Consider the following 14,094-nt stretch of genomic DNA (forward strand, 5'->3'; position numbering starts at 1 on the left):
TGGGATCGAGTCACCCTCTTGTGTGGTGTCTCATCACAGATTTTGTGTTTGCAGATAAGGAAAAGGGGAAGGAAAAGCTGGAGGAAGATGAGGCCGCAGCAGCCAGCACCATGGCTGTGTCAGCCTCCCTGATGCCGCCCATCTGGGACAAGACCATCCCGTATGATGGCGAGTCTTTCCACCTGGAGTACATGGACCTGGACGAGTTCCTGCTGGAGAACGGCATCCCCGCTAGCCCCACCCACCTGGCCCAGAACCTGCTGCTGCCCGTGGCCGAGCTTGAAGGGAAGGAGTCAGCCAGCTCTTCCACGGCATCCCCACCATCCTCTTCCACTGCTGTCTTTCATCCCTCGGAAACCGTGTCCAGCACAGGTGGGTGACAGGGCTTTGGGTAGGGCCACCTGCCCCCTCCAAGGAAATCCACTCCCCACTAAGGGCTGCTTGTGGCCACACCCCTGGTGAGCCCTTCCCTCAGGGGAGGTCCCAGTGGGCCTGTAGTGGGGAGAAACGCTCTGCCCCCACCCTTCAGCACAGTCCCCTGAGGCTGGAGATAAAAATAGCAGTCACAACAACTCGGTCAGAGCCTTTCTGGTGCTGGGTTGCTGCAGATGGTCAGCACAGTGGAGTGAGCCCTCCCAACGGAGGCTTGCAAGATAGAAATCTCATTCCGCATTTCCTCAGCACTGCTCCTTACCCCAGCGTGAACTTCGCCACAGGTTATCATTATAATACTAACACCAGCTAACATTTATTTAGCACTTACTCTGTGCCAGGCATTGACATGTAGTCCTCACAAGGATACTATTGTCCCCATTTTGTAGGTGAGGAAACTGAGAAACTAAGTAACTTGCCCACGGTCACACAGCTGGTAGGTAGTGGAGTCAGCCCTTGAACCCAGGATGTCTGACTCTGTAGCCAGGTACTGCTTAGGCACTGGCACCAAGAAGGCATTTCCGTTGCCAGGACAAATACTATCTTTGGGATTCCTCCTTCACCCTCTTGTCCTTTTTCTGTTCTATCTCTGGGGATTGGTTGGTTGGTTTTCTGGCCCCCTGGGCATGAACCCACCAGAGGAGGCATGGCCCCCACTTCCAGGGCTCTGCAAAGCTTTCTGCGGGCTCAGTTGGAGGTGTTCAGGCTCATGGCTCCCGGGCAAGACCCCAGGAGCTGGTGTGGAACCTGTACCCAAGGAATTCTTGTGCTCTTTTTGCTTTTTATTATGGAAAAATGTTCAAATACAAAAGTAAAGGGCTCCTGTAATGTACCTGTATGTAACCATCACTCAATGTCCGCAGTTCTTAACTCATAACCAGTCTTATTTTCTGTAACCTCCTCCATTCCCCTCACCTGATTATTTTCCATCAAATGCTGGGTATTATAGCATTTGATCCATAAATATTTCAATGTATATGTAAACTATACAGGCTCTTTTAAAAAAACAGAACAAAAATACCAGATTTACATCTGAAATCGATGGTAAAGCCATCAGCATTCAAATTTCCAAAAAGTGGTCTCATCAATGTTATTGTTTTATGGTTCACTTGAGTCAGGAGCCAAACAAGACCTACACGTTGCTTTAGTTCTGACTCTTAAATCTCTCGTAATCTCTTGGTTCCCCTCTCCTTTTTATTTCTTTGCAGTTTATTTGTTGAGGAAACCATTTGTCCTATAGAGTTTGTCCATGCTAGATTTTTCTGACTCTATTCCTTTTAACATGTTCCTCTGCCCTTCATTTCTTTCCTGTAAATCGTTCAGATCAAGAGGCTTCAGCTGATTCCAGCCAAATTCTTGTTAGAAGGCAGCTCGTTTTTTGTGTTTGTCAGGTTGTCCTGCAAGGCTGGTTCCATGTGCATGTAGGGGACAGAGCTGGAAACAGGCCCTCCTCTCATACCTTAGACCACCTTTGTGGCATTCACCTTTGATTTTGGTATTTTTTTTTTAATTGAAATGTAGTGTTAGCTTTACAATGTTGTGTTAGCTTCTGGTGTACAGCATAGTGATTCAGTTATACATATATGTGTGTGTATATATATATATATATATAGTCTTATTATAGGTTATTACTGATTTGTTTTTAAGTAAACCTTTATAACAAAGTATGGCATCTGGAAGTGCCCATATCATAGGTGTACCACCCGATGAATCTTCACAGAGTGAACCCACCCATGTAACTTCCACCCACATCAGGATAGAGAACACTCTTGGTTTCCCAAGAGTGCCCCGCTCAGTCAGATTACCCAGAGGTAATCACTACCTCATTTCCATCACCAAAGATTTCATTTTGCTTATAGTTGAATGTTCTGTAAATGGAGCTGTGCATTATGTCCTCTTACTTGTTTTTAACAATTATAAGTTAATTACATTTATACTCTCACATTTATATCTTCCTATATCTAGCTTTATAGTAACATATAAATTATGTGGGCACCAGTAACTAATGAAACAGATTTACAGAATATACTGATGGACTACTCCTGTGACAGAGAGGAAAACCACAATACAGATGAAGTAAGATTTATACTGAAGAATTGTACACACGGTAGAAATGAAAGTAGAGCGCCCCCTCTTAATTTTTCAGTTCCTTCTGTAGAGAAGACATCAGCGGTATGTATTCTTTTGTGTCTAGCTTCTTTCCTCAACTCTGTTTCACTTTGGTTGCCGAATGGTATTTCATTGTATCGCCACAGGACGGGCTTTATCCATTCTACAGCTGATGAACATTTGAGGTATTTCTAGCCTGGGGTTGTGCATAACACTGCCATGAACATTTGTGTTTATGTCTTTGGTAAATATCTGTGTGCATTTCTGTAGGGCATTTACCAAGGAGTAGAGTGGCGGGGTCAGTGGACATGCACACAGTCAGCTTTTGCAGATACTGGCAAATAGTGTACAGAGTGGCTACAGCCATATGTACTTCCACCAGCAGAGCATGGGAGTTCTAGTTGTCAGCTGTTGGTACCTTGGCTATTTGTTTTGCAAGTGTAGAGTTCGGTGGCCCCAGTATTCCTACAGTTACCACCTTGGACCCTGGTCTTCACTCCTCTGACATCCAGCCCTGTTTGTAATTAACCCCCTCTAGAACAATACATTGAGTTTACGTGGGTGATCCAGTTAAAACCTAAGCCTAATCATGTCACATCTCTGCCCAGAGCCCTCCAATGGCTTCTTTCATCTCAGGGTAGAAGTCACAATTAGTGGCACTGTTGCTATTTAGACGAGATAATTTTTTGATTGGGGCTGGCAGAGGGACTGTCCTGTGCGTTATAGGATGTTTAACAGCATCCTTGGCTTCTACCCGCTAGATGCCAGTAGCACACATCCACCATCTGAACATGGTCAGATGTCCCTGCAGGACACAGCTGTCCCTTATTGAGCACTGCTGCTTTATTGGGATTAAAGGCCATATGTTTTCTGTTCTGGGCTGTCCTGTGACTCTTCCCTCTCCTTCTTTCACTCCAGCTACATGGGCCTCCTGTGCTGTGTTTCCAGCATCCCAGTGCTTGCCTGTGCACAGGCTAGTGTTCTTGGTGTTACCTCTTTCTGAAATGTTCTCCTCCCGAATATCCACATGGCAGCTCTCACTTTTTGACAGAGATTTTTAATTTACCTGGTGTAATGTCAGCTTTCCCCACTGGAATAACCTTCCATGAAGGCAAGGATTTTTACCTGTTTTGTTCACTGATGTGTCTTTGCCAGGACAGTCCCTAGCATATAGTAGCTGTTCGGTGAGTATCTATGGACTGAATACTTATTTTGTGCACTCCTATCAGCACTGAATGAGTAGGCCAAAGGTAAAGTTTTTTTTTTTTTTTAATAACTTATCTCTGGTAACACATAACCTTTGAATTCCGAAAGTTGCTTTTACCCAGTGTCCACTATCAAGCCACAGCCAGGCAGGGCAGAGAAGAACAGGGATTCAGTGTCAGCCAGACCCAGACTCAGATTCTACTTCAGCCACTTAGCATCCGTGTGACCCCGGGAAAACCATGCCTTTGCTCTGAGCCTTAGTTTCCTCATCTGTCAAATCAGGTTAATCACCTCCCTTTCAGAACTGTCATAAGACTAAATGAGCCCAGGACTGGTTTGTCCTTAGGGATTCAAAACTGGGAGCCCTTTTGTTATTCAGTCTGTGTCCCTAACCCATTATAGTTCATGGTGAGATTCAGCTGTTTCTCATACTTGAGAACTTAAAACCACAGGAAGTTAAGAGGATATAATGATTTAATGTTTTGCTTAACATTTCTAAGGGGGAGAAAAACAATTGGGAAATCCTGTCTTTTTTCAGGGCCTCTGTTTCCTTTTGAGTGTTTCGTTCCTAAAAGGGAAGAGTTCTCTCCACGTTTACATTCTTGAGTTGAACCGCGTATGCCACTCTGGCTTGGGGCTGGTGCTGTTGTGGCTTTTCTTCCCTCCAGCTGGCAGTGGCTTGTGCAGCCTTGAGATTCAAGCAGGTGTCTGGGTGTGTGATGTGGGTCTTGGCTGTCCAGTGAGTCTAGGCTATTTCGGGACCACCTGCCTCTATGTCTTTCAGAATCCTCCCTGGAAAAGGAGAGGGAGACTCCCAGTCCCATCGACCCCAACTGCGTGGAGGTAGATGTGAACTTCAACCCCGACCCTGCTGACCTGGTCCTCTCCAGTGTGCCAGGCGGAGAGCTGTTCAACCCTCGGAAGCACAAGTTTGCAGAGGAGGACCTGAAGCCCCAGCCCATGATCAAAAAGGCCAAGAAGGTCTTTGTCCCTGACGAGCAAAAGGTAACCTGGTACATCTGTTAAGAGTGAAGGTACAGTGTTGGTTCAGGAGCCAGGGGCTGCACTTCCTCACTTTGGTATCTGGAGGACCCTCCCTCCTGGTGGACACATTTAGAAAGGCATGAGTTCAGAGTGTAGAGCCACATGCTGCAGCATTTGAGAGAAAGAAAGGGAGTCAGGTGGCGTTTGGCCCCAGCATGACTCCCTGTAGCTCCTCTGTGCAGCCGCTTCCCTGGCTTCAACCCAGCCTCTGGGCAAGAGCTCACTGGGTCACAGAAACTGGAGTTGAATGAGCCCTCACTTTGAGGGACAAAAGACAGTTATATGTTGCTGTCCCCAGGGGTGAGCAGGCAGCCTTCAGGCTGATGGTTCTGTAGGAGCTGATTCTGTAGGGAGGAAGGAGAGGAGGATTTTGCAGTTTTTCTATTCCCTTCCATGAGAACCTCATTAGGATTTTTCATCTAAGCTTTGGAGTCAGGTAGATTTGGATTCAAATCACCCAGACCTAGCTGGGCCTCAGGTTCCTCATCTGTAAAATGGGAATAACCATACCTGCCTCTTGAGAGGTCTCTGGGGCTTTAATGATAATGACAGTGAAAATGGTGAACCTCTATGTGGTCTGTACTGCAGGCCAGGCCATGTTACAAGCACCTTGTACACATTAACTCGTTTAATCCTCAGACAACTCTGTGAGGTAGTTACTGTCATTGTCCCCTGTTGTAAAGATGAAGGGCCTGAGACATTGACAGATTAAGGAATTTGCACAATTCCACAGCTGGAAAGTGGCAGGACCGAGATTTGAACTCAGGGGGCTGGACCCAGGGTTCAGGCCCTTAGCCACATCCAGAGCCTGACTGAGGCAGGAGCACATTCAGCGCTGTATGTAGGAGCAGGTCCGAGCAGGCCACAGTGAGTGAGCTCCCTTCCTCCCAACGCAGAGCCTACTGAGGACTTGGTTTCTCCTCCCACCTCCCTGGGGAAAGGCCAGCCCCTCAGTGTCCTTGACACACACAGCTCCTTCCCTGGGGTCCCAGCTCTCATTCTGGCCACACCACAAGGGCTATAAGAGGAATCTGGGGTGTGGAGTGCTGGCAGGAGGGGGAAGGTGGGGTTCCCTGCTGGGGGAGAGGGGAGACCCACAGAGGACCCTTCCCCGCAGGATGAAAAGTACTGGACAAGACGCAAGAAGAACAACGTGGCAGCCAAGCGGTCCCGGGACGCCCGGCGCCTGAAGGAGAACCAGATCACCATCCGGGCGGCCTTCCTGGAGAAGGAGAACACAGCCCTGCGGACGGAGGTGGCAGAGTTGCGCAAGGAGGTGGGCAAGTGCAAGGCCATCGTGTGCAAGTACGAGACCAAGTACGGGCCCTTGTAGCCCGCACCCGCCCGGGCGGCGCTGCCTCGCCCCCGACCTCTGCCTGCGGCCCCTGAACCCACCCTCACGTGGAGACTGAGGACCCATCGTGGGCACCTGGCGGGGCCCCTACTCCAGGAGCCTTCACAGTTCAAGCTTCATTATCACACGGCCAGCACGGCAACTTCCTGGGGGCTAGCCTGCTCCCTGGCGGGATGCGAGAGAATCAGCGGAGAGTCAGCCTTAGTCTCTGTCCTTGGCTGTCCCAGTTGGACTGGAAGAGCACGGCTCTTCTTTCCAAGGGCACCCAGGCTTCCCTGCCTGTCCCTGTCTCCAGCCTGGGCCATCCAGGCCTATCTTCAGAGGGAGTCCTAATAGCTGTTGCCCTTCCATCTTCTCAGGTAGCAGGGTGCGCTTCCAGGCAGGGTGTGTCTGTCTTCCGCCTCTCCCTCCCCAGAAAGTCCTAGAGAGAAACATCCATTCCCATCTTCCTCGGAGGTAGAAAGGCACACCAGCTCCTCTGAGGGTCCGCGTGGGTGCCAGACCCAGCAGCGGGGTCTCCGTACATCCTGGGCTGGGTTTGGATCTGGGCCTGCAGCAGAAGTGCACCTGACCCCTTTTCTCTGTGGCTCTGAGGCCTGGAAGCCTGGAGGAGGCCCTGGCGAGGGGCTCTCTCTGCTTTCCATCCGCCATGGGGAGAGACTCCCAGGGCGATGGTCTTGGGGCCCTGCTCGCCACGCACATGTCCTCTTCTCCAGGTCACTTGTGGAGGCCGCCTAAGTCTTGTTTGACCCACCCGACTGGGCCTCTGGGCCTGCTGTTTCTTTTCACCCAGTGACCAACCTTGGATCTTGGATTTACAAGGAAAAGCCTCCTCGTCTAGGGGTTTAACTTCCTGGAGCCAGGGTGCACCTTCCATATGGTGTTCAGGAAACCCACCTCCACGGCCCCTCACTTGGCTGGTGGAGAGCTGGGCATGTCTCCCGAGAAGCTCCAGTTCTTTCTTGCTCTGCTCTCCTGGGTGGGTTAGGCCCCATCGCCCTCCCTGAGAAGCAGAAGAGGGCTTCCCGGTTCTTGCTTCAGGATCCACCCCCGTGCGAGCGGCCTGGAGGGTGTCCGCCAGGCAGGACATCTGGTCACCTGGTCGCAGCACAGCTCTATGGAATAGCAGGCTCTTGGGACATTTTTACGGGCCAGAGTCCCTTCGACCCAGGTCCCAGGAGTCAGGAGCCACCCACACAAGTCTGGCCGAGGTGTGTGGAGGGTCTTCTCAGCTGTGGCTTCACGACCTCACAGCTGCTCCTTTGTCTTGTGTCTGGCTGGACTCATCCTTTGGCTCCGCTCGGAAGATTAACTGAGGAAATCTGTGGAACCCTCTGCTCCTTGTGGTCAGCTGGGGCACCTGGAGATGGGTGTATTTATGCTCAGGGTGGCGGCCTGTGGTAAAGAGGGGTCAGAGGTGACGGGCCACTTTGTCATGTTCACCACTGGCTTTATTTAAAGTGGTGGCTCCAAGTCCCGGGCCTTGACTGACCCCTAAAGACTTTTCATAACGGATGTTAAGAGCAGGGGAAGCCATCCACTGGCTGTGGACCACACCCCGGGGGAATGCCATGGCCCTCCAGGGACCTGCATACCCACCTCTCCAGGGGACTTGACAAGGGTCCCTGAGGCCAAGGGAGGTCAGCCTCCTCCCTGCAGGCCCCTGACTTTTCCTTTGTGGTTCTATGAAAACCATGATCACACTTTTCACTCTGTTGTAACCACAACAAGGCAGTTGCATCCAGCATGTCAGTGTCCTGCCCTGGGCAGCTCGCCCGCCCGGGCACTCTCCCTCTGGTCTGGCCACCCACCAAGAGGGCACTTCTCATTTTCTTATTGGTAGAAGAGCTGCCAGCTTAAAAGCTCTTCATTTTCTCTGGCCAGAAAGTGTATGGTTTGTGTTTTTTCAGTTTTTTTTTCGTAAAGGATGGACATTTAATCTCTGGATGGCGTCCACTTTCCGACCCCAGCGGGTGGGATGATGGCCTGATGTCTCTCTTCTTTGTCCCACCTTCTGCCTGTCCAGTGCCCCTCCCCCTCCACCAGGCAGTGGGTGTCTGGTTCCTTCCCAAAGTGCTTATTTGGAAAGAGTGTGGCTGCTGGTCTCTTTCAGAAGAGCCCCTTTGAGTCAGGAGCCTGGCAGGGACAGGAAGGAGATATCCATAGAGGCTGACATTTGGAGGAAAAGGGTGCTCAGGTAAGTGTCTCCTTCCCAGGCCTAAGCGTCAAGTCCTTGCAGGAGGAGAGGGTGGTGCCTGCTCAGTTTCCATTGTGGAATTGGGAGTCTCTTTGACTCCCTCCTGGGCCCTCTCCGTCTTGGAGCTGTCAGCCAGCTCCTGTGCTCAGATCTTTGACATCCTCTAAAAAGCACTGGAGGCTAGAGACGCCAACATAAATGGCTTTCTATGGGTTCGCAGTGGGCTGGGAAGCACCATCCCTTCTTAAACGCCCTGTCTTCAGCCTCATTGCAAACTCAGAACAGACAAATCATGAATGAGCTAGAATGTTGCAAGAATATACATATAATAAATGTATATCTACATATAGAAGTATATATATTTAGAGAGCTTTCACAATGGCCAGCAGCCTTGTGGCGGACCTGGGTAACTCTTTCCCTTGGCCAAAGGAGGGGGTTTGCCTGTCTGGGTGCTAAGGTTGGGGAAGGCACCTAGCAGTGAACCTTGACCCTGGGTAAGTATCACCCTGGTGAGGGGACCTGCTTTGGGCCCATTTGTGCTGGGCAGCTCTCCATCCAGGGCCCTGGGAGCTCTGCTCCCCATAACAAAGGGCTGAGAGCCCCTGGTTTTCATGGCAAAGCCCCAGCCCAGAGCTCCTTTAACATCTGTTAATTAAGTGCAATAAATTTTTCTAGAAAATGGCAAAGATGACTTCCAGGTGGATATTGCTATCTTACAGTGTTGGGGATGCCAGAACACCACTTGGTTTTATTTTTCTAAGTGCATGTGATGTGATAGAGTGTGTGGGGCTCTTTGTCCTCTCCTGGGAGCTGGCATTCCAGCGGGCCCCTCTCCCCTTTACCTTTGTTGGGGAAGGAGGCAAGGAGAAAACCCCTTCTTCCCAGCTGGAGAGGGCGGAAGCAGACTGTAGCCCATTGGCCTTATGTGCGTGTGTGCGTGCGCGTGTGCCACTGCTCGTGGGCCGGAGTGACGTGGGAGGGAAGCCGGGAATGTATCCTTTTCAAACAGAATTAAATATTTTGAGATGAGAATTGTGGGACTGTCTTTTCTATCCTCCTCCCCAATTCCTGTGTTATCTCTATCTACATGTTGGCCAAGGAGAGTGAGGGTCATCCCAGGCACCCCTGTATCACCCATGGCCTAGTCACCTAACCACTCCGAGCCTCAGTCTCCTCATCTGTCACATGGAAGTAATTTCTGCCTGCTTACCTCACAGTTTATCAAGGAAGACAAATATTGGGCCAAAAGCAGTTGGACCAAATAAAATGAGCTGAAAGAAATAACTGGAAGACAGGGAACCACTTGTGAAAAGTGTGCACCCCCCTCCCTGCAGCTCCACCTGCCCTTCATGCTGCTTCTGCTCCCTCTGTGTGCGGAGCTCATGCCACCTGCTTCCTCATCGAGGCCCGGAGCTGCCCTTACATGACTGGCCTTTCTCTCCTGCTTCCTGGGCTGCACGCTGTTAATGCTCCAGGTCCCTGTGGTTGGAGGGACCAGGGACCATTCTGTTTGTAAAGGGAAAACCATGCATTTGGAGTTTGGAGATGGGCAGGCAAGGTGGGCTTTTTTAAATGGCCATCTTAAAAATCAACATTGAAGCTCAGAAAAGCAAAGTGATCAGCCCCAAATCAAAGCAGCAGGGCTGAAAAAAACAAAAAATACAGGGCTAAAATTCAAACCCAGAGTGGATTTCAAATTTTCAGATTCCGATTCTCAGACTGTTGTTGGCCTTGGGCCTCAGGGTAATGTCACATTCTCCATCTTTTCACCAACTCCACCATGGGGTCTTCCCACTCCTGACAGGGTACAGAAGCCTTCCCGCTCAGCCTCCCCCTCATCCCAGCTCCCAGTGCCCTGAGCACCTACAGAGCCCCAGGCCTGAGTGGGGTACTGAGGCACTACCTTATTTACACTTCCCAGGAGGAATGTTGTTACCCCATGTACAGATGGGGAAACCAAAGTTTAGAGAAACTTCATTCAGCAAATATTTATTAAATTTCTTTTGTGTCAGCCCTGCCTCCAGCCTTCACAATCTGCCAGGAAAGACAAACATTAGACGGACAAAAATAGGAGAATGAAGGATTGTGGTAAGTGGTGTGGCTGAGAAAATGAGGGATCTGAGAGAGACCATTTATATTGGAGGGGTCAGAGAAGACCTCTTCGTGGGTGGCATTTAAGCTGAGGCCAGAAGGGTGAATGGATCTGACTTGCCTCCAAAGCTCCCACACATTTGGGCACAGAACCGAGTCCTTTGGGAAGCATCTGACCCCCATCCATCCATCTCAAGTCCCCGGGCAGATGCGCCTGACCAGCTGGCCGCAGGGGTGAGGCACAAGGAGAGCAGTTACAAGAGGACCCAGGGTGCCTGGAACCCTGGCACCCCAGCCTCCTGTCTCCGAGGCTGGGAATAGGGTGCCAAGAAGCCAGAGGAGGCAAATGTAACTCAAACAGAAACTTTGGCCCAGGGGTCAAATCTTGAGGTTGGGGGAGGGTATGGCTGAGCGTGCATGAGGTCCTGGCTTCAATCCCCAGTACCTCCTCTAAAAATAAATATGTAAACCTAACTACCTCCCCCACCTAAAAAAAAAATTAACCTAATTACCTCTCCCCACAACAACAACAAAAACTGAAAAAAATCTTTAGGCCAAGTCCTTGTGCAGGCCCTGCCCTACCCCCTGGGCCACTTCATGGTCTCCAGGGTCTGCCACTGTTTAGCTGAGCCCAGCGCTGGGCATATTGATTGGTCAAGGTGTGAATGTGTGACCCAAATGGTCCTATGAGTCCCGTCCCTGAGATTTGTGAACTTGAGGTCTGTCTCTCTCTGGAGATGACCCACTGCGTTTTCTACTCTGTGTACAAGTGCCCTCGCCCACACAGAGATTTGTGCGGCTATGGGAAGCACAGGGGCTGTGTGGCCTGGAGATCTCGGCGGAGCACGTGGCAGGTAAGAACACAGGCCTGGAGTTAGTCATGGGTTCAAATCTGCCTCCGTCACCAATTTGACTTGAGATTTTGGGCAAGTCACTTTCCCAGTCTGGGCTTCTGGGTTTCGTCTGTAGAATGGGACACCAGCCTCTCAGTCACCTGGCACGGCTGTCACTGTGGCGATGCTGCAGAGGGCACTGACCGACCCGGAGTTGAGCCCCTCGGGGCTTGGCAGCTGTCAGCCATGAGGGTGGAGTGGAGGGTCCACCCGAACAGCCATGTGGCTGGGGGCAAGGCGCTCCAGCTCCCTGACTATTTCTCTCTGTTCAGGAGGATGTGCTGCACAGATAACCGTGGGTGCCTGACACAATGCAGCTCTCCTGCCCGCCTGCCTGGAGGAAAGCTCTCCACAGCTGGACACATGCCCCCTCCTTGACTTACCCAACTACCAGACAGCCCTGGTAACCATCCCGCAGCCGTGCCCTGCCGGCCTAGCTGGCAGTTCCTGACGTCAATGCCTAATCCCCGAAAGCTGCAGCCTGAGATAGGGCTGAGCCGCAGAGGGAGTCGGAAACAGGTTTGAAGCTGGGTGCCCCCAGCCCCTAGCCAGCCCTCCCTGTGCTCTCATCAGCTTCTCACTTCAGCAAGCCCTCCCAACCATGCAGGCTGATGCCTGGACCCAGTGGAGCCAGCCTTTTACTGTGAGCTGCTTCTCTAACAGCAAGAGCAGGGGCTGCACGGAGCACCCTGCTCAACCTCCTTCAGCTCTGAGGCTGCAGGGGTCTCCAAGCTGGATAGGGGGCAACCACTCCTGCCTAGATTCCAGTCTGACTCCAGGTCCTCACGGCAGGTGGTGGGGGAAGGGGCTCTGGGGAGCAGAAGGGACTGGAAGGCTTCAGGGTCAGGTCACTCAGGGCTGAAGAGCCTGGCTGTTTTCCTGGGGTCTGAGTCCAGAACTGCATCCACCCAGGTCTGTGGCAGGGCTGGGCCATGGCCCAGACCCTAGGACTCTGAGAGGTCCTAGGGCCAAATCGCTCTGAAGTCCTACTCTAGAGCCTTGCAGAGGCCTCAGGGGTGTGGCCAGAGCAAGTGGAGATGCCCAAAGCTGCGGCCAGTGTCCTGAGCCAGGAGCCAGTGCCCAGCCCACCCAAGACTTGCTGGGCTCCTCCTTGACCTGGACCTCAGTTTCCCCATCTTGTGGATCTCAGTACTGATGTTCAGACTCAGGAACATCCCCAGGCCTTGACCTGACCAAAGGCTCCTGGTCCCCCCAAATTTGCTCCTCCTCAGTCTTCCCTTCAAAATAAAGGGCCCACCATTCCTCAGGTGCTCAGGATAAAGCCTGGGGTCATCCCTCATCCCCTGTTTTATCTCACAGCCCCATCCAATCTGTCCACAATTCCTATCAGTTCTAGAATCCAGCCACTTCCTAGCACCTCCTCGGCCACCCCATGGTTCCTGAGCCACCATATGTCCTGCCTGGGTTCCAGCAGCCTCCTCCTGGTTTCCTGTTCTCGCCCTGCAGTCTGTCCCCCTCACAGAGGCCCATAACCATCCGTCATATCCTGTGGCTCCTATCACACTCAGAAACAAATCCAAACTTCTCACCACAGCCTAAAAAGTCCTTTGAGAACTAGCCGCCCGCCAGGCCCACTTCCCCTCCCTCTCCACCCCTGACACTTTGACTATTTTGCTCCTCCAGGGTCATGCCCAACTCCTTCCGTCTCAGAGCCTTTGCACTTGCTGTCCCGTCTGCCTGGAGCGCTGTCCCCAGCCTGTCCAGTACTTGGCATATAGTAGCTGCTTACTAAATATCTGCCCAATTTACAGGGGCAGGGTGACAGGCCCTGGGCCAGTGTGGCAGGAGTGCCGTGTCACCACCAGGTGGTGCTGCAGACCCGTCCCTGGATGGTGACCTCCGGCCCAGCCTCCAGATTTGTCCTCTCAGCAAAGCCTCTGGTGGCCTTCGTGCCAGGCGGTGCTATGGGGCACCAGCTGCCTCAGCCCCGCCCTGCCTGCCCTCCAGCAGCTACTGGTGGATGTGGTCTAGGGGTATCCAAGGAGTCTGGAAGGAAGGGAGGGCTGGCCGCCTCCCTGGGCCTTCTAGGCTCTTTCTGGGGAGGAAGTGATGTGTAAGCCTGAGAGGGTGGGGTGGGGGGAACGGGGGCTCAGCCAGAGCAAGGTGTCAGGGATGAGTTCTGGGAAGGCCTTGGACTTGGAGTTTGTCCATGGAGCTTGGGTTTGCATCCCACCCCCTCCTGTCCTCTGTATGCCTTTGACAAGCAGGAAAGAGGATGCCAGCCCTTGCCCAGACTCCCAGGGCAGCTGTGAAGATAGTCAAAGCTGCCATTTTCAAATGGTTTTTTCCAGGACAGCCTCATTTTCAGCCAGTCTTATCAAGAAGGCTAACACATGAAACTGATAAAAAGAGGTATTTCATCAGCATAAATTTCTAAGCTCAAGGTGCTGACAGGTCCTTAGTCTAAAGTCACTTGAGAGGGTGGGTGTGTCACAACTGGGATGGACACACACCCAGCCCATGGTGCCTCTTGGAGCTCCCCCAGCACCCAGTCTATTTCTGCAGCTTATCTGAGCTACATGGCATCAAAAGAGCCTTGAGGTCCACAGGCAAAAAGCTGTTTTTAAAAAAATGAATTCAAATCAAGCTTTGGTGACAGCTCCAAGGCCCAGGCAGGGGTTCCAGGTGTCTACAGAGTCTGTCTGACGACCCCCAGCCGTGGCTGTGGGACCCTGGCAAGTCCCTTGCCCTCTAGGCTTCAGAAGGCACAGGAGGCTGCGGTCCACCATCAGGGGCCCATTTTTTAC

At 51.9% G+C, this 14,094-nt stretch overlaps 1 protein-coding gene across 2 annotated transcripts in view; it reads left to right on the forward strand.

The window, feature by feature from the left end:
* Window positions 1-9,374, forward strand: part of TEF (TEF transcription factor, PAR bZIP family member) — a 28,058-nt gene extending 18,684 nt beyond the window's left edge. For both annotated transcript variants that reach the window (XM_010960237.3, XM_010960238.3), the window contains exons 2-4: window positions 55-372; window positions 4,532-4,752; window positions 5,909-9,374. In XM_010960237.3, coding sequence (XP_010958539.1) covers window positions 55-372; window positions 4,532-4,752; window positions 5,909-6,124 — 755 coding nt within the window. In that variant the 3' untranslated portion in view covers window positions 6,125-9,374. The remainder of the gene's footprint in view (window positions 1-54; window positions 373-4,531; window positions 4,753-5,908) is intronic.
* Window positions 9,375-14,094: the final 4,720 nt, after the last annotated feature.

The sequence above is a fragment of the Camelus bactrianus genome, chromosome 12 (assembly GCF_048773025.1).
Source record: "Camelus bactrianus isolate YW-2024 breed Bactrian camel chromosome 12, ASM4877302v1, whole genome shotgun sequence".
Taxonomy (NCBI): domain Eukaryota; kingdom Metazoa; phylum Chordata; class Mammalia; order Artiodactyla; family Camelidae; genus Camelus; species Camelus bactrianus.